Source organism: Equus asinus, chromosome 5, assembly GCF_041296235.1.
Source record: "Equus asinus isolate D_3611 breed Donkey chromosome 5, EquAss-T2T_v2, whole genome shotgun sequence".
Classification (NCBI taxonomy): Eukaryota; Metazoa; Chordata; class Mammalia; order Perissodactyla; family Equidae; genus Equus; species Equus asinus.
In genome coordinates this window covers 23415657-23433816 of record NC_091794.1, presented here as the reverse complement: position 1 = coordinate 23433816, position 18160 = coordinate 23415657, and the positions used below count along the sequence as shown (strand labels likewise).

The following is an 18160-nucleotide window of genomic DNA, read 5'->3' as shown; positions in this document are numbered from 1 at the left end:
GATTAAAAAGAAAATGCAGACCACATTATCACAAGTGCTTCCACTACACATTTATTTCAAAACCACAGCACAGTAACTCTAACGTCAACATAACCATATTTTCTAACTGGACAGGAGCTCGCCATTCTAATGTGCATTCTCCCAAGAAGCGAGGCTGACGCAGAAGCTCCCGCGCTGTGAGTGATGACTAGAACCCCCATTCTGAACTAGGAGTTCTAAACCATTAAACATCTAATTACCACTTTGGCAAAGCAACGCACATTACCATTTCTACAATGAAACAGCACAGAGACTTTAAATGCATCTTTATTTTTCAGAATCTTCATTATTCACAACGTGTAAAACGAAGCAGAGTTTTAAATAAAACGCTATGCCAAAACACAGTTTCTTAAAAAGACTCGATGGAAAGGAAGGAAAATTGCATATGAACAATAGTTATCAGTGCTTACAGTTGACATTAACTATAGTTTTAAAAGAATAAAAATATGCAAGACTTCATTTCCTTACAAAAGTATACTTGGCCATAAAATTAAAAAATCTATAAAACCCGAAATATTACAAAAGTAAAAAGCAAAAAAATTTTTTTTATTAAAATGTAATACAATCTTTACATGGTAAGAATTATTTAAAGACGCACAGAACACTTCATAAGTTGTGAAGAGTGTCGGAGGGGAATTCATCACACACACTCATGTTTTGATGGTCGCACAGACCCACCAGGTGGCAGGGCTGGGCCAGCGGACATTCATGACCCCCAGCACCAAGTCTCTGTGCGGGCCGATTTTAAGCCCCCTCTCTGCGCCCTTTCATATTTCTGCCATGTCTAAGTGTGCCCGGCACATGGAGTGTCACAGGAGGAGGAGCACCTGCTGTCATGGAGCCTGTATGTCACTTGGCTCTTAGTGTTGCTATTTTAAAAGCTGGTCCTGGAGCGGGAGGACTCTCAAGAGATCATCTGGTCTATCCTCAGTCTCCTGGGACAGGCCTGACCCACTCTCCCACTCCGAGCCCCAGAGGCAGGGAGCCTGCTGCAGCCTTCTGGAGCACTATTTCACACTGGGAGTCAGGACTTCTCGTGCTCAGCTGCAGCAGTTTCAGCCAAAACCATTCCCAGGGTGGACCCAGATCCCAACAGGAAAGGACTTTGTCCTTCCATAGACTAAAAAGGAGTCAGGGGCTTTGGTGCAGCCTGGGACTGGGAGGAGGGAACAGGGCAGGGCATCAAGGGCAATGAGAGCCAAGGCCAAGCGGGAGGCCCAAGGCTGAGGGGAGGGTCGCCTCCAGGAAACCTGGGAAGGGGGTGGGGGGAGTCTGTTTGGCACGCTAGGAGCCCCAGTGTGGACTGTGATGGCTATGGGACCATCGCAGGCTCCTGCACCAGCAACTGCCTCTGCTCCGTTTCTGCAGCCATCCTACCTCCACTTCCTTCCACCTGCTGCCCTGGCCTCTGCTTGTCTTCCTGCTCTGACTGTCATGCGGTGCAGAGCCACGAAGGCCAGAGAACTCCGGATGGTGTAAAATTAGACCAAACACACCGTGGCTTGAGAACAAGAGGACAACAAAGGCTTGGGCTTTTGGATAGTGATTTTGGTTGGACAGGCGCTCTGGCTGGCTGCCAGGAGTGTGACTGAGCGGGTGGAGGCAGATGGGAAGGCGTAAATGGAGTAAGAGCTGGTAACTTCACTTGGCTGTAGTCCACCTGGACTACCCAAGGTTCCTTCGCATCCATGAATTGGTATGAAAAGTAACGACTCTGGCAAGGTACATGAAGCACAACAGGATATTTTGAAGACACGCCTTCAACTACAGAGCATTCCTTTGGAGGATGGAAGGGAGGGGGGATTGTGAAAGTTACAGACTTTTGAATAAAACACAGTTCCTCTCGGGATGTGCTGGATGTCTAGATTCCCACTGCTATTTCAGAGCAGGACAGGAAGCTCCACTATGCTAGACGGGGCATCTGTGAGGGCGGGGTTCCCAGAAGGCTGGCTCCGCCTTCCAGCGTTCCCACATGCTGTGGAGTGTGAAGTGTGAAATGCGGAGACTCTTTCCCCACTCCCAGCTCCACTACAACTGCTCTTCATTTGAGCTCCTCTGCCCAGATTGGTTCTGCCCGTCTCCCCTCTGCCACACTATTTCTTGATCACCTCTCTCCTACCTCCATTCTTGGAAAGCAAGCACTTCTAAGTGCAAAGGGGTGGCTCTGGAACAGATGACGGGGAGGCTGTAGAATCTCCATGCCTCGAGAGCTGAAAAAGCAGTTGGCCAGACACACTGCAGGCAGGATGTGCTTGGAGGCAGGAGGCTGGGCCAGATGACTCAGTGAAAATGAGCCAGTTTCGGGGTTCTGTTTCCCAGAATCCGCTTCCACCACAACTCCCTACCTTCACACCTCCGTCTCCACTTTTGCTCAGTAGACACATTAACGAATGTCTATGGGCCTGGCTTGTATCTCACTGACTCTTCCACTGGGGTCACCTTACATGGGCCCATCTCCCTCTCGCCAGAAGACTTTTCCTTCTGCCTAATCCCACGTCTGAAGGAACACTAGCAGATCTGAAATCTTTGGAAGCTTGTTAACTTTCCCTAAAACCTTTCCACTTCTTTTCAAAGCATCAAAACAGATTTCTATGCTTTTCCCTTCAAAGCCTGTCCAGGGCATTTTTCACTCTATAAGATTACACATAACTGTACATTGATTAGGGGCAAGCATGGATTTTTAATGGCCCAAGAAAACAGGATTTAGAACATATTTTTCCAAATAGAGTAAGATCTATTAGGTCTTAGCTGTAGATATAGACAGTTGTAGAAATAAGCTACGAAGCTTCCGACAGCCTTTTGCGGGTGTTGCTAGCTTTGAATTATAATTCTTAGGAATGGAATCATCAGAATATGCGTCTCTCTGAGCGCCAGGAGGCTGTCTTATCTGTTTTTGCATCCTCAGTGCCTAGCTTGGTGCTCAGCATGCAACAGGAGCCCAAAATTAGGTGAATTACGAGATCCAGCTTCCTCCATCCCAGTTTTTTTTTTTTAATGTGATGTGCCTCTCCCAGCATTTAATATTGACTATGAGGAAATCACTGCCTGACTTTCTCTTAGAATGTTCCATATGTTCAAAGTGTATTATAAAGTATTCAGGAGGAAAAAGATTGTAGTCTGCTATAAAAGAAGTGATTTTTTAAGAAAAAAATTAAAGCTTAAAAAAACATGCAATAAATTTCAGGACCTAGATAACATACAATTTACTAGTAAAGAAATATTGATAAAAGAGTGAATAGGTACGAGAATCAATAACTGGTTCATCAGAGTAAACTTCCCCTCAGTTAGATGGAAGGACAATCATAGCAACAGAATGTAGCATGAGTTGCCTGTGCCTGAGGGTCTATAGTAAGCCTGAGTGAAAAAGACAACAAATGTAAGAGGGGCTTCTCTATTCTGAGATAAAAGCGGGTGAAACGTCACTTGATGGCTTTTTTCCCCTCAAAAGCACAAGGGTAACTGCATTCCTTTGGGACGCGGGGCGAGGATTCTGGGGTGCAAGTCAAAAGGACCGTGGGGTGATGGGGGAGCGGGACGGCTCCACTGGAGACATTTACTTCACTTACTAACACGATTTTCTCAGCAATAACTTACTGATCAGGAAGGGCAGTGAAACGTGAATTAGTGAGTTCAGGGAAGGACTCAGAAGAAAGAGACGCCCCCAACGCACACCCTCCATTTTAGCTGGATTCCACTGGCAGACTCTATTCTGCCTTTGGCAGGTGGGGTGGGATCAGTCACCTATCATGACTTTTTCCAAGCACTTTCTCTGCGTCACAGACCTAAACAGAAATAGGTGGTTATGTGTGTAGGTCAAGGAAGTGATTTTACTTGGGACTCGCGGATGCAATTCAGTAAGATGGAAGCAGAATTTTCCTAATACTTAGTTTTTGTAAGCCTCCAAAATGATATATCTCTGGTGGGGAGGGAGGGAAATTTGGAAATGGGGACATCTGTAGTAACTAAAATCATCTCCAGAACTACAACCTGCCCTTTTTGGCATTCTCTGGGTTTCTGCAAAGGCTTAGGCGGCCAGGATTTCAGTAGCGATGCATCGAGTGTGGCTTAGGTTTGCCCACAGGCGGGGAGACCTGAAGAGCTTCCAGTCTCCAGCCCCCAAAGTAGCCCTCCTCCAGCCGGCTGGCTGACAGACCCAGTGACAGCACTGGAAACCCTTCCTTTTGGTGTTCAGTCTGTTCTTTGTTAAAATTCAAACTTCTTTGGGTCCAGCCGAGCGGTTAAGTTTGTGTGCTCTGTTTTGGCAGCCCAGGGTTCGCTGGTTCAGATCCCGGGTGCAGACCTATGCACCCCTTATCAAGCCATGCTGTGGCAGGCATCCCACATACAAAATAGAGGAAGATGGGCACAGATGTTAGCTCAGGGCCAATCTTCCTCAAAAAAAAAAAAAAAACAAAACTCAAACTTCTTTTAGAAAGGACACTCACAAGGCCTTATGAGTATGTGCATCTTAGCGTATATGCCTTTGTTAAATTTTGTCTTCAGAGAAAGGTGGGGGGAGCCAACAATATTCCCAACTTTCCAAAGGAAGAGTAACCATTCCCCAGCTGTGGAATGATGCTAAGGTTTGGGATTCCTCATGCCAGAACTGATTCTCTGCTCCCAGAGAGACACGGGTTCTATGATGGAAATTTCAATGGAACACAATCTACTCTCCTTGGAATCAGTTATGGTTAACGATGTTATGAGAAAAAAATTTGGATTTCTGCTCTGCATAATTATTTGGGAAACTGTCATTGTTCCTTTTAATTAAATGTTAGTTCTGGAGAGTATTTGTTTTGTAAAATCTGTCTAAAAGGTCCTCAAGGGTAGAAACATCTATTGTTTTCTGACTCTCTTTCACAGGCACACAATGCACACATAATTACTCTGTGTACAGAACGAATAAAAGGAAGAATGAACAAAGGACTAAACGGACATGGTAGACAGTCTGAGTTTCCATAACTGCCGGCACCTATAACACACAACCAGCAGGGCCTCGCAGAAGTTCCGCGCTGGTTTGAAAAGATAACGTGTAATGGGGAGTACTGGTGGGAAGCTATCACACTCACGTTTTCTACTTTCTGCTGTGTGTGACCAGTAGGTGCAGATCAGAGAACTGCAACGCTTTTCAGCAAAAAGGAACATCTACTCCAACCCTCCTATTTTAGAGGTGAGGGAGCCGAGGTCTAGAGAGAACAGGTGACTTGCCCGAGGCCCCAGGGGGCTCAGCAGCCGCACTGGAGACAGAGACAGGTTCCCAGGCCTGCTGAGTGCCCGGCTGCTCTTCTTTTGGTTCACTTCTCTCTCTGAAAGCTTCTGTGCCCACATTAGAGACTCAAGGAAGCCCTACTTACTAACACCTGTGTATATGTCAGACCTCGACAAGCAAACCTCGGCGCTCACTCTGTAAAATATCTGCTCAGGATTCAGCCATGTAGAGATGACATCATTGCAAAGCAACTTAAAATTCTTCAGTGCCATAACTCTAGAAATGTAAGTTCGAGGATCAGCTTTCGCACCTGATCTGACAGTTCGATTTCTCCAGGTGCAAACCCACCGCTGACTCACGATGAATCAAACCAAACCAAAGGACGGGTGCCTGGTTTGGCCTGATTCCGGTGAGCAGATGCAGTTCTCAGACCTGGCTCCCAGGATGCTATCTCAACATCAGATGGCAGATTTTCTTATTGCGTTTCATATGTAAAGTCCTTGGGGAAATAAACAGCACCTGCAGCTTATCTCCTACCACAGACACTGAAAAAGCCTTTTCTTCCTGGTGTTGAATGTGTGCAGCGTCATGTCCGGACATTCACGGGAGGAGGGCTACTGCACAAATGGAACCCGAAGGTGCCGGAGAGCTCTGCAGTTCAGGCTGCGTGTGCTTCGGTCGTTTGCTAACTCTTAAATAAGAACCAACCTGCATTTCTGACCTGGAAGAGAGCTTAGCGAACATCTTTGTTCACTCCCTCATTTTACAGATGTGCGTAAATGAGAAATGAAGTGATTTGCTCAAGGTCAAACAGCTGAAGACACCAGGCCTGGGACACAAGCCAGGCGCTGGGGCTTCGAGGCCAGGGCTCTTTCTGTGTCCTCTCTAGTCTAGTTTGTGAAGAAACCGGCCAGCTCTCCTAATGCCGGCAACTCAGAAAATCTGGGTTTCACACAGCCTGCTTCCCTACATAGTCAGAAATAACGAAGAAGAGAAGCAGAAAGGGGAAAGCTGGACGGGAAGGAGGGCAGGAAAGGAAGACGTGACCAGACGAAGCCACGTTGTCCTGCTGCAGAGGAGCTTACTGGGAGCTTGAAGGTCAGGAGAGCTAAGGAAGGTGACCAGGAAAACAGTAAGGATTACCAGAATCTTCATAGCTATTATTTTTAAAAAATGGAAAAGCACAGGCTTATTCTCTCAACTTTCTGCTTTCTACAGTATCGCATGCCTCTGCCGAGGTAGGGAGTCATGGAGGTCCTGTCAAGAAAATCTATTTGAGTTTTAGGGGTGGGTCATTCACTTTCCTCTCTCACAGGACATGGATGTTAGCTGGTGGCATCAAAACAGAAACCATACTTCCAATACAGGGTATCGCACATTGGAGGAGTCACCTTTAAACTTCAGAATACGATAGAGCTTGATGGCATATAACCAGGTCTGTGAAATGTCTCTACTAACTACTGTGACATCTGATACAGACTCATCTGGGAGAGAAACGAGGATCTCAGAAATTCTGCTTCTGCCCAAAACGCAGGCAACGTGGTCTTAATGCCAACGTGGTCTTAGAAAATAGTTCCCTGGATGACTTGACTTTAAACTCCCTCTAAATTTTTATACATGTGCATGAAAATGCACAGAAAGACTTCTGAAAGGATTCTCAGGGAAGGAAGGAAAGGAGAATGGATTAGCCAGCACGTGTGTATGGAGGTAGACTTCACTTCACGCTTCTGCACTGGGCATTTTATAATAGGTATACATTCACGTATTTCTTGTTTAACCTTCAAAAATTTAAGGGAAAAGAAAGAATGCTGGTCTGGGACCAGGTGACCTGCTAAAACCCCACTGTGGCATTTAACCTAAAGGTTCTGTTTGCTTGTTTTTAAAGTGAGGTGTTGGATTAGACCATCTCTTTGAGTCTATGATCCTTCTGGGTAAATGGGAAGAAAATCAATCTGCATTACAGGAAGTCTAAAATAAATGGTAATAAGTAGAAGTATCATTTTCTGACATTAAGGTCAATTAAAAGCATCTCCAAGTCGTTCTTGCCATTTTGGTCAAGACTGCAGACACCTCCCTCACAGACCAGAAGCGCCAGGAGGGAGCCCTGAGAGCACAGTTGTGTGGGGCTGATCTTCTCGCATCCCCTTCAGAGGCCCGAGCCTCACAACATACTAAGTCCAGGATGTTAGAGTTAAAATGGTTTGATGTGGTTTTTGGTGAGGAAGATTAGCCCTGAGTTAATGTCTGTGCCCATCTTCCTCTATTTTGTATGTGGGATGCCGCCACAGCACGGCTTGATGAGTAGTGTGTATGTCTGTGCCCAGGATCCGAACCTGTGAACCCTAGGCTGCTGAAGCAGAGGGCGTGAATCAGGTGGCCCCTCATTTGATGTGTTTTTATCATTTTACCAAAGTCTCTGAAATGAATTCTATGCTTTGTCTCATTTTTCAGCTGTTGAAAAAAATTTAATTCTCCCTTGTTGAAGGAACAGAACAGCTAGGGTGGGGTAACTTTTTGTTCTCTCTTTTGGAGTCTGGGCTGCAATGGAAAGCTGTCATTTGAAGCCTACCGGGTTCAAGGCATGACAGAGAGACTAGATACGGCAATTTACTCAGTCCATACTCTACAAGGCAACAAGTAGCAACTACAGAAACTTGTTAGAGACCTTTGTAATTCCCTTCAACTTACAGGACTCGGCTGTGAGAAGAACTGGGAAGTCTTTCTGGAGTGCCAGGATTCACTTATGTTCTGATCATGCTGGCGTCCTGTTCAGGAGAGGGAAGCCTGGGCCTGCGGCCTTATTACTAGTCAGGAAGGAGACTGGGTTTTCGCCTCAGAGCTTGGGGAGGGGTGGAGGGTGAAGAGGCCTGTGCCACGAAGTCCGCTCAAGGAAGTAGAGACCTAGGAGGGTCCCAGGGACGGAGCTGAGGTCAGGTTCATGTGAGGGTTCAGACGGCTGAGGGACCAGGCAATGAAGACAGGAGAGAGCCTCAGAAACTGTTAAATGAAACAAGAGGCTGATGGTGCTTCAGTCCTGACCAAGAACAAGCTTAAATTGTTTATAAAAAGAAACGTGGTTCAGGGGAGAGATTCAGGGCCACATCATTGCCTGTACTCTCTGCCCCTGGCCAAAGGAGACACCCTCAAGGGTCTCTTAAGGGCCTTGGTATTAGTTCCTAGAAGTCATTTCCTAAGTTTGAGGTTCCAGCTGTGCCGGGAGGACACCTGAAAGGCAGTGAGTCCTCAGGATGGCCAAGAAGATGTCTGAGTTCTACTGAGCACAAAGGCTCAATGGACACTGTTAAAAGAGCACCAGAAAATCTCACTGTCAAGTTTTGTTCTTCTAAGATGGTCCAACGCTTTCCCCCAAGTACTGCTTATATTTCCTAATGGACTAGCAAACTGTTCGACAGTACAGAAGCAAACTTTATCCTGTCCCTTTCTGTGTGATTATAATTCCAAATTAAAGCAGAATTCTATTTTTCCTATGTTTATAAATTAGTTCTGATCAAATTTCCTTATGGTTTTCTATATCTTTCTTTTTAAATATGGCACTCTCTTCTTATCATAGCTTTTTCATTTGCTGGGTAATATGGTATAGTCATAGCAATGCCTGAACTTATTATTTCAGGGACAAATGTGGAATTAATGTGATTTTTAACGTTAATTTAAAGCAAATTTACTGTGTATTTGCATTTGATCTTGAGTTTTAAATGAAGCTTGTACTTACACAAACAGTAAGATGAATGTCTAGATTTTAGTAAAAATAATAGTAAAAAAAAGCTAATTAAAAGGAGATGGGAATTTAATCTCTTTAATTTAAAATCTCGTAGCTTGAACCCCTCATTAGAAGGGGGTTTTCATTAAAAAAACAAGCTGTAAACATTCCCAATAATTAAACATGAGCATATGATCTATGATAAGACTTGGGCCTTAGTTCATATATGCTTAAATACACAAAATTTTACTTGATTTCCTCTTATTATCTTATTAAGCTCCACCCTCCAGTGAAACGCATTTGTGTGTGTAATTGTCTTGTTCCTATACCTCCAGCATAGACCACATTAAAAACACATCTTCCCAGACTGTGAAGTATTCAGTGATAAGCCACAGGGAACTTAACACGATAGCATGTCCTTACCAATTAATTATGCTGCTGACTTGGTTTATGAGGACTGAATTATTCATTAGAATCTTTTTAGATCATGTCGCTGCAAGCTAAGACTTAGAGATGTTGGAGCACCAACAGGATAGTGATGAAGAAACTAGAATGATTTTACTTAAAAACCAAATAATCACCTCAATTTTAATGCCTGTACTTTCCACACCCAATAATGGCGGTTTACTCTTATGCCCTATCATCTTTGAACATGGAAGAGAATTCATGGCCAAACTAAGCTGTAATTCTGTGAGGTAGAAGAAAACACTGCTTTGGGAGTCAGAAGATGTGGAATTTAGTTAGTTCTACTTTTGTCACAAACTAGGATTGTGACCTTCCACAAGACCCTTCACCTCTCTGGGATTGTGTCTATAGACTCTAAAATGAGGGCTTGGAGTGGAGGGTTAAGATTTCTTTCCATTATAAAATTTCACTAAGACTCGATAATGTTTGCTTAGAAGGTGCAAAGATAGCAGCTGGTCTATTTTGAAGCATGCTAGAAATAAAAACAAAAAGTAGAAAAATATGATTTGAAACACATAGGTAAATAAATAATGTGTAGTCCTGCCCCCACCCCCAAAGCCTTTTTGGGTCTCTTCTGGTCAGGTGTGGCATATGAAAGTGCAATCACTTCAAACAGCTGCGGCTTGTGATTGGAACAATTATCTGCTGGAGGGGGAAGCGGCTATCAATGAGACGGAGGGACTCATCTCATCTCATGTATGCCAAAAACAATGCACGGTGTCTGGTACAATGCAAGGACTCTTAATTACTACCCACTTGGGACGTCTTTGAACTAATCAGTCATTAGGTAATATTTTTTAAGGGTTATTCTTTGTGTTAAAACTAGAATTAACCATAATTAAAATGTTCTATATCAGAAGTCCTGTTAGAGCAGAATTTTATACAGCAATGTCCCCAAACACAACAGTTCTGACTAAAACCAAATACATCATCATTCTTCCCTCTCTTTTCTATCTTCTTCCTAAACAGGAAGGGGTGGCTGTTACTTTAGCACCCGGGTCATGGACTACTGACACCTGTAGTGTCTGGCTTTCAATCACCTTCAAGAATTCTGCTTTCCTTTTATTTTATTTAAGAATAACAGAGTTAGCTGGACTAAGCCTAACTTTCATAGATCTTATTCTTCTCTTTAGCGAGCGCCTTAGTTCTTTCAGTTCTTGTTAAGTTAGCAAGGTGGTTATAAAGAGGGATGATTTAAAGGTGACTGAAGACTGACATTAAATCTGAGGGTTTTCTTACTTTCCAAGTTGCACAATTTAGGGTCTTAGAAGAAGGCTCAGCAGTAACAGAATCTTCCTCTAGGACCAAGGTCAGTTAATGCACAGCCTTGAACTTCCTAAGGGGGAAAGGATGGGCACTCGGGACCACGTGTGATGGCGTGTGCACATGTATAGAGATGAGTAGCGCTGAGTGCTGACCAGATTTCACCACCTTGGCTAACAGAAGGAACTGGCTTATACTCTATCTGCCCAGAAAAAGACAAAAAATATATATATTTAGCCAACAACGAAGATAGAATTTCAAATGAGGAAAAAAGAAGACAGGGTTGGAGGAAGCCTGGAATAATGAAGGTAAAGTAAAATTCTTGACTTTTGGGAAAATGTTTGGTTTTCCTGTGTGAGGGGAATTCACATGTAAATTTGGACAGTGGTGATATCATAATCCCACCAGAGCGTATTTACATCATAGTGAAATACACATCTGAGAGCTGTCCGATGAGTAACTGCTATTTTTTAAAAGCCATCATCCATAGAAAGAAGACAAGTACTGGCAAAATACTGCCCTCTCAGATATGCTGACTCCATATAGAATTGGATATTTTACAACCCGAACTGAAATATAAGAATGTAATTCAGAAACCACTCAACAAGTTTGGAAGTTTCAATGTTATAAACTGTTATTTTCAAACAAGGGTCATTTAATAAAATGTAACCCTGGTAAATAGCTGGTGGTGGACTTGACATCCCATGCCACCATATATATATACATATATATATATATATAGGCTGAAGACACGGAGTGTTCTACGTGACTTGTCATTTCACTTTTAACAAAGTGCTAAGTCAGAACAGAATTACATTTTTCATATACTATTTAATGCGATCATATTAAACATTTAGTCACCTTTAATGTAATTACTTAAGAGCCTAGTAGATGAAATTATATTTCACAGAAACAAGGATAAGTAGAGACCGAGACACAAGGTATGTGCTCGGAGTCCTGGAAAGCACTCGATCACCACAGTAAAGATGGCCAAAGGTTTCCGATCTAATTAAAACTAGGGAGTCGTATAAGAAATGGCTTTATTAGAAAAAATGTAGTGTACAGGTGGCTAATTCCTATCATTGATATACTTCTTGGAATTAAAATCTGACACAGGGTTTAAGCTTCTCTAGAAGTTAGTGGCATTTCTTCCTGCTCTGATATGTGACTGAGGGAAGGAGTTATCTCCACTTGATAGACACCCTTTATTTCTTTTCATAATTACAATCAATCACTCAGTAGTTTAGCACTGGCACAAAACATAGAGGGCATTATTTAGGTAGTGCTTTATGTGTAGACATCACTCTCCCAACCCAGTATCAGGCACAGATGGGCCATTTATAGAGTTTTAAAATCCCCTATTATCACTCAAGTTCCACATTATTATTACCTAGAAGTAATTAAATTAATGCGATCATCTGTAACCTAACAAAACCTCTGAAGGAAGTTTCTCTCTTCTTTTTTTTCCTGTTAGATGTGCAATTCCAAGCAAATGTGCAGTATGCTGTATTGATTTCCAGTCTCTTTTTAAACTCCTTCAAGTCTGTGCTATTAAACTGAGACAACCACATCAAGATAGAGTCTGTCATAGGATTCCCTGAAGCACAGAATGAGGAGGAGACTGAGCAAACAGGACCCGGGAAGGCACCAGTTGAACCAAGACAACTCTGTAAGACAAAAACATGCAGTTGTCAGCATTCATGTGTCACCAGCTCAACACCACCTGCGTGCCGGGAGCCATCGGCTCTGCATTCACAAGCACTCATGACAAATGCGCCCTGGAGGCCTGAGAACGGGCTTTCAATAAACAAGAGACAATCCGGAGTTTAAGTGATGCATGTAATATATTACAGGGCTCCCATGGGGAATATTTGTAATCAACATTGTTAATAACTTCTCATCAATTTAATCCACCTTGACTTTGGTGGCAAAAAAAAAAAACCTATTACGTCAAAGAAAAAAATCAATCACCTTTAAATGCTAGTTTGTTAATTATTTTTTAAGTGCCCTCTACCACTATCGCTCTTGGCCCTGTTTAGAAATATCTGATGGATTAGAAATATAAATAAGAAAATCAGCTGAATTTTGAGATAATATTTTTAATTTTTTTGCATAGAAATAGCTAATTCTCAACAAAAACATCAAGTAATCACTATAGAACAGAGCAGAAAATATATTTAAAAAAATAAAGGAAAACAAATTAATCCTAATTCTAGCCTTAGGTAAACCACTGTGAATATTTTGGTTCATTTCTTTCTAGTCTTTTTTTTCCTACTAGGATAAATGGTTACCTATGACACCAATTATCAGAACGCCTATAGGCATCATCTAAACAGGTAATTCCATTGTTATTTAACTGATGGTATCAAGAACACACTTCTTCAAAAATGCCCGCTCCTGAGTTCAGGCCTCTTCCACAAGTCAGCCCGGGCCTCCTGCTCCCAGCACCCCCAGCCCCGCGGTGGTCCCGGCTGCTTCCTCCAGCTCCAGTGGCCCTCATGCTGTGCCAAAGTTCAGCTTCCTTCCACCCCAACCCCTTGCCGGTCAACCCTGAGGCTCTGGGTGCAGAAATGAGCAGCTTCTTGGCATAAAGAGGGTGGTAGCAGGGGTATAACTTCTTTAGTTTAATATCCATTTAGCAGTTTCAATTAAAAAACCAACAAATGAGAGAAACAAGTTCCCCGGCACAGTTCTCTCTTTGGGCATGGCTACAGGTTTATAGTTTCCCTTTGTACTTCTACAGAATGCTAATACTGTCTTAATCTTCAAAAATCATCCTAAAGATTTCCACACTGCTGCCTTAGTTTAATCCATAATTCATATGGCTAAAAGAACATTATGCTCAGGAATGGAAATCAGAAAACCACCCAGTAAGAAAAGGTGCTGAAACAGAGCCTTTTTCTGCAGTATGCTCATGAAAACAGCCTCGCCACCCCTCAATTTCTACATTTAAAAAGTCAGACATGCTTTCTGTAGCATGTAACCAAGACGTATATTTCAGTGGTATTTTCATGCAAAGCTGTTCTCTGTGCTTTACTCGGATCGAATGTAATCTCAACACTCAGAAGGGCTGTGACCTCTGGGATCTTGTCTTTATTCTGATCTTCCCTGCAATGATGCACCAGGCATTTTCTGCTTTCACATTAACCATACAGCCCTTGGATTCTGACGATAATTTTAACAGGCAAAAAGAAGCAGTAAAAAGTAAGAAGAGAAAAAGCAGTAGAATACCTCTTGTATTAAAAGTGAGCATTTTGACTTTAAGGTCGAATTTTAAGCAACAGCTAAAGGAAAGTATGGTACTTGACAAAACAGTGTATAGCAATGACATTTTCTAAATCTTAGAGATTGTGTTTCATGGGGAGCTAGAGCAACACACATGTAGCAACGATCAACTAGTGCTTGCTCTCCTTAAACCTAGAAATCGGTCGAATATTGCCAAAGCACACCTTTTATTTCATCAGAGTTGTAAAATGATTCCTTCTACCTGGTTTCAGATGAAATCTCTACAAATGCCTCATAATTGCTTTCTGGTGTCGTGGTTTGTTGGCTGTTTTTTACCACCGTGCCTCTCTCGGAAAAGTCAAGCTACCTTCCAGTAAGTTCAGTTGTCAATCAACTATAAGTGTTCTCTGAGATTATTTGCCTTTTCAGAAAGCAAAAGGTCAGCGACGGGAACCTCTACATTTTCCCACTGAAAACCATTCACGTAAACCGCAGCTCAGGTGCCCTACTAGGCAGGAAAGGGCTTGCTTAAAAGTCTAATTGGACTTCGCAGGAGCAAAGTCAACTGCTGTCCCTCCTGAGCCCGGTGTCACATGATGTAACTGAACCAACAGAGTCCTGATCCACTGAAATGTTCTTATTCTTGCCCTTGATATATATCCTTTAAAGTGAGCACAGTTTCCCAACATTCCTTCCCTCTGCCTTTCACTGGAGAAAACATAAATCCATACTCCAGCTCCACAACTGGCCTCCATATTTCTGCTGGCTCTCTATCACCTACTGTACTGTAACCTGAGCACTCTCTTTGCCAATTTGCAGTTAGACAGGTGCTGTATTTTACTCTGTGAAGTGGGCTCTGCACCAAATGGTGATGCTCTGTTGGGACTGAACTAATTAGGATTTTGCTCATCCTTTTACCTTTTCCTTCCAGAAGCACTATTATCCTGTTCACCTTATCCTTCCCTTCAGTGATGCCATACTTTCTGGTACGTGTCTGGTTCCAGATACTGTGCTCCAGAACCATCCTTCTACAGGCACACCTCGTTTTAATGCACTTTGCTTTACTGCACTTCACAGATACTGCGCTTTTTACAAACTAAAGGCAAGATCCTCCAGCAGCAGAAAGATTATGACTCACTGAAGTCTCAGATGATGGTGAGCATTTTTTAGCATAAAGTATTTTTTAATTAAGGTGTGTAGTGTTCTTTCAGACATAAGGCTATTGCACACTTAACAGACTACCGTATAGTGTAGATTTTACATGCACTGGGAAACCCCTAAATTCCTAACTTGCTTTATTGTGAGATTAGCTTTAGTGCTGTGGTCTGGAACCAAACCTGCAACATCTCCAAGGTGTGCCTGTACTGTCTTTGGTGATTTAACAAAAATTATGGTGATTTAACAAAACTGTTCCCACTCTCCCTCAAGAGGAGATAGCTGACACATGATTTCACAGTTTAAGGCCCTGCTCCTTTCACGCCACATTAATTACCCAACAGGTCTGACCATCACATTGCATTATCATGCTCCTTAGACACAAAATTACTTCTCACTAGTCCACTGTTGAACCTGTTCTGGTAACCACTAGTCAAGGCCTCCCACTTCAGCCAGGCCCCTGAATCTTCTGAGCCACAATGCAGCCTCAAATCCATGGTCAGCTACTTGAAAATGAAAGAACTGAGGTAAAAACCTTTAATGCTTTTAGCTAAAACCTGCTGCAAAGCTTCTAGAACAAAAAATAACAGACAATACACACTTCAGAACAAGGTACAAACTATAAAATAGGACATTAGACTACATTTCAGAGTATGTAATGAATAAAATAGCATTTCCAAATTGATTTTGTATGTGAAATTATTAGACTAGAGCATCACTGTGCTGTCTGAAATAACTCGCTGAGATTCTCAAAGCAGACATTACAGGAAGCAATCCAGTTCTACAAACATGCTTAGATTGGGGAGCAAGTAACAATTTTTTTCCCAAAAGTGACCTTGAAAAACCCAAGTCAGAAAAACTCTTAAGAAAATTCTGACACTGTTTCAGGTACCTAAAACAGAAGCAAAACAGGACATGGGAGACCCTGTAACCCAGGGCTCCAAATAAGCCAGAGGCATTGACAGCCAGTGTGACATTTGCTGTCAATGATAGTGATGGCCATAATCTGCAAGCAAATCACCAGCGGAGCCTCTCTTGCTGGACAAGCCAGTTGACTGTGCTCATTCTGGGCTTAGTCTGTTCAGCCCTGAAAACTTATCTCTGATGTCACCTACCAGATAGCAGATTGTGGGGAAATAAAAACTCTAGTCAGGAAGTTTAGTACTTCTTTGAGAAGTGACCAAAAAACCCACAGATCTTTATGATGATTAAAAATCAGCCCTTCCAATCGTGAAACTTATAGTTGAATTTTGACATGTAACTAACTTCTGGGTGAGCTTTTCAAGTTTTAAAATGACTGAGTTTTGACATTTGAACCTAGCTTTAATGGAAGGGAATTCAATTTATCATATAAAATGTTTAGGGCACTAGGCTGTCGGAACTACAAGTTATTTTTAGGAAATAATTTTACAGAATTTTCAGATTTGCAATTCATATATCATCATTCCTCAGTTATAAGGCATGTGGACTCTGCCACAGGACTTCTGGGATGAGACCAATAATCCTATGTGAAAGAATCTCAACACAGTTTTTGTAGTTCTAGTAACCTTAGCCTTAGAGAGCTGTGGGGTATGTTCGTGTGTATCCATTATACACACTCACAAATAAACATATAAAAGCATGTTTTTAAGTAGAAGCCTCGCTATTTAAATTTCTGATGTCAACCAGCTAATTAACTAGAAGGAAACACAACAAACACTGGTGAGTGTTGGCTATGCCCTGGTCTAAGCTCTTTCCCACGTATCTTCTCATTAACTCTCTAAAATGTGAAAATGTACTGAGATTTTTATTTTTTCTGCAAATCACCTAGTTGGATTAAAATTATTATATAAAGTTTCATTTTGCATAATAATCATGGAGTTTGGGCAGAAACCTTTAACATCTACACAGACATGTAGAACACGTGATCAAGAAACACGTGATCAGAAATCAACCAAAAAGAGGGAAGCCTTTGTTCCCCAGCTAGATAAACCCCTGGTTCTATCAGTGAGATAGGAATTAGCAGAAACGGTGCTAAGTGTTTCTTCTGCCGCCTACGCCAAAGAGAGAAAAATATCTGCTTGTCTCTGGTCACTCTGCAAAATGAGAAGTGAGCACTGACCGAGGCCAGTTAATTCATGGCAGACGCAGTCTCTGTGGAACAAATTGGAAGAGCAGTGGACCTGGGAGGGTGACAGAGAGACTCTACCGGCCAAGCAAAATGGTCAGGAGTGCACTAGGGTCTTCACAGTCGGACAGTTTAGGGGCATTCCCTTCCTTATACTGATCAATAAATACATGCTGGCATATTCTAGAGACCACATGCAAGAGGCTTATAGGGAGATAACATTACCTGTCATCTACTGTTGTTGTTTTTAAATACTGGGAAGACAAAACTCTATTTCCAGCAGACAGGAAAAGCCACACTCTACTAGGCTGCAAGGACCCCCAGCAAACCTGTGCCCGTGAGCTGGAAAATCGTTTCTATCACCTGAAGGGGCGACACAGCCACCTTTGGCACTTTACCAGGCAAAAGAGAGGCACTGAGCCTCTTAATTTCAACTGTGTCATAACTGAAGTGGATTAAAGCTGATACGTAATAAGCGTTAGATGATCCTGTTTAGAAAACTCATTGAAAGCAAAGACCTGGGGATGGCATTTTCCCTAATGGAAGCACGTTTCCAGGAGGACAGGAAAGTGTGGTCTGACTTCATTACTATCACTCTCCTTCATATGATAAACCAAACTCACATCGAGTTTAGCAAAATTGAAACCTGCTTTACCTGCATTACTGATTGACAGAAATAATCTAATTTGTTGTTAATTATATTAAGAAATTAATATATCATTTAGATGCCTTTGGCTGTTAACTCAAAGTGCTATGCCAAAAGTTGTCCAAAACCCAGGGCGGTTTCTGTTTCACCAGCTTTGAAAGTTTGAAAAACTAATTTTCCAGTCAAGGAGGTTATTGTGGTTATTCTTTCAATTATAAGCATATCAGAAAGTTTCCTGTAAATAAATAGGCATCTTCAAGTATCACATTTTAGAGCCTTTCTTATCTGAATCTTATCAATCAGATTCTTCCATGTACAAATTATCCAAATTTA

At 42.3% G+C, this 18160-nt stretch overlaps 1 protein-coding gene across 4 annotated transcripts in view; it reads right to left on the bottom strand.

The window, feature by feature from the left end:
* The window catches only part of SLC49A4 (solute carrier family 49 member 4), a 105437-nt gene that overhangs the window by 31101 nt on the left and 56176 nt on the right, over positions 1 to 18160 (bottom strand). Inside the window, exon 9 of one of the 4 annotated variants that reach the window (XM_014829525.3) lies at positions 11718 to 12361. The exons of the other annotated variants lie outside the window; for them this stretch is intronic. Coding sequence (XP_014685011.2) covers positions 12246 to 12361 — 116 coding nt within the window. The 3' untranslated portion in view covers positions 11718 to 12245. Of the gene's footprint in view, positions 1 to 11717; positions 12362 to 18160 lie in introns of those variants that run through there. 4 annotated transcript variants of the gene reach the window in all.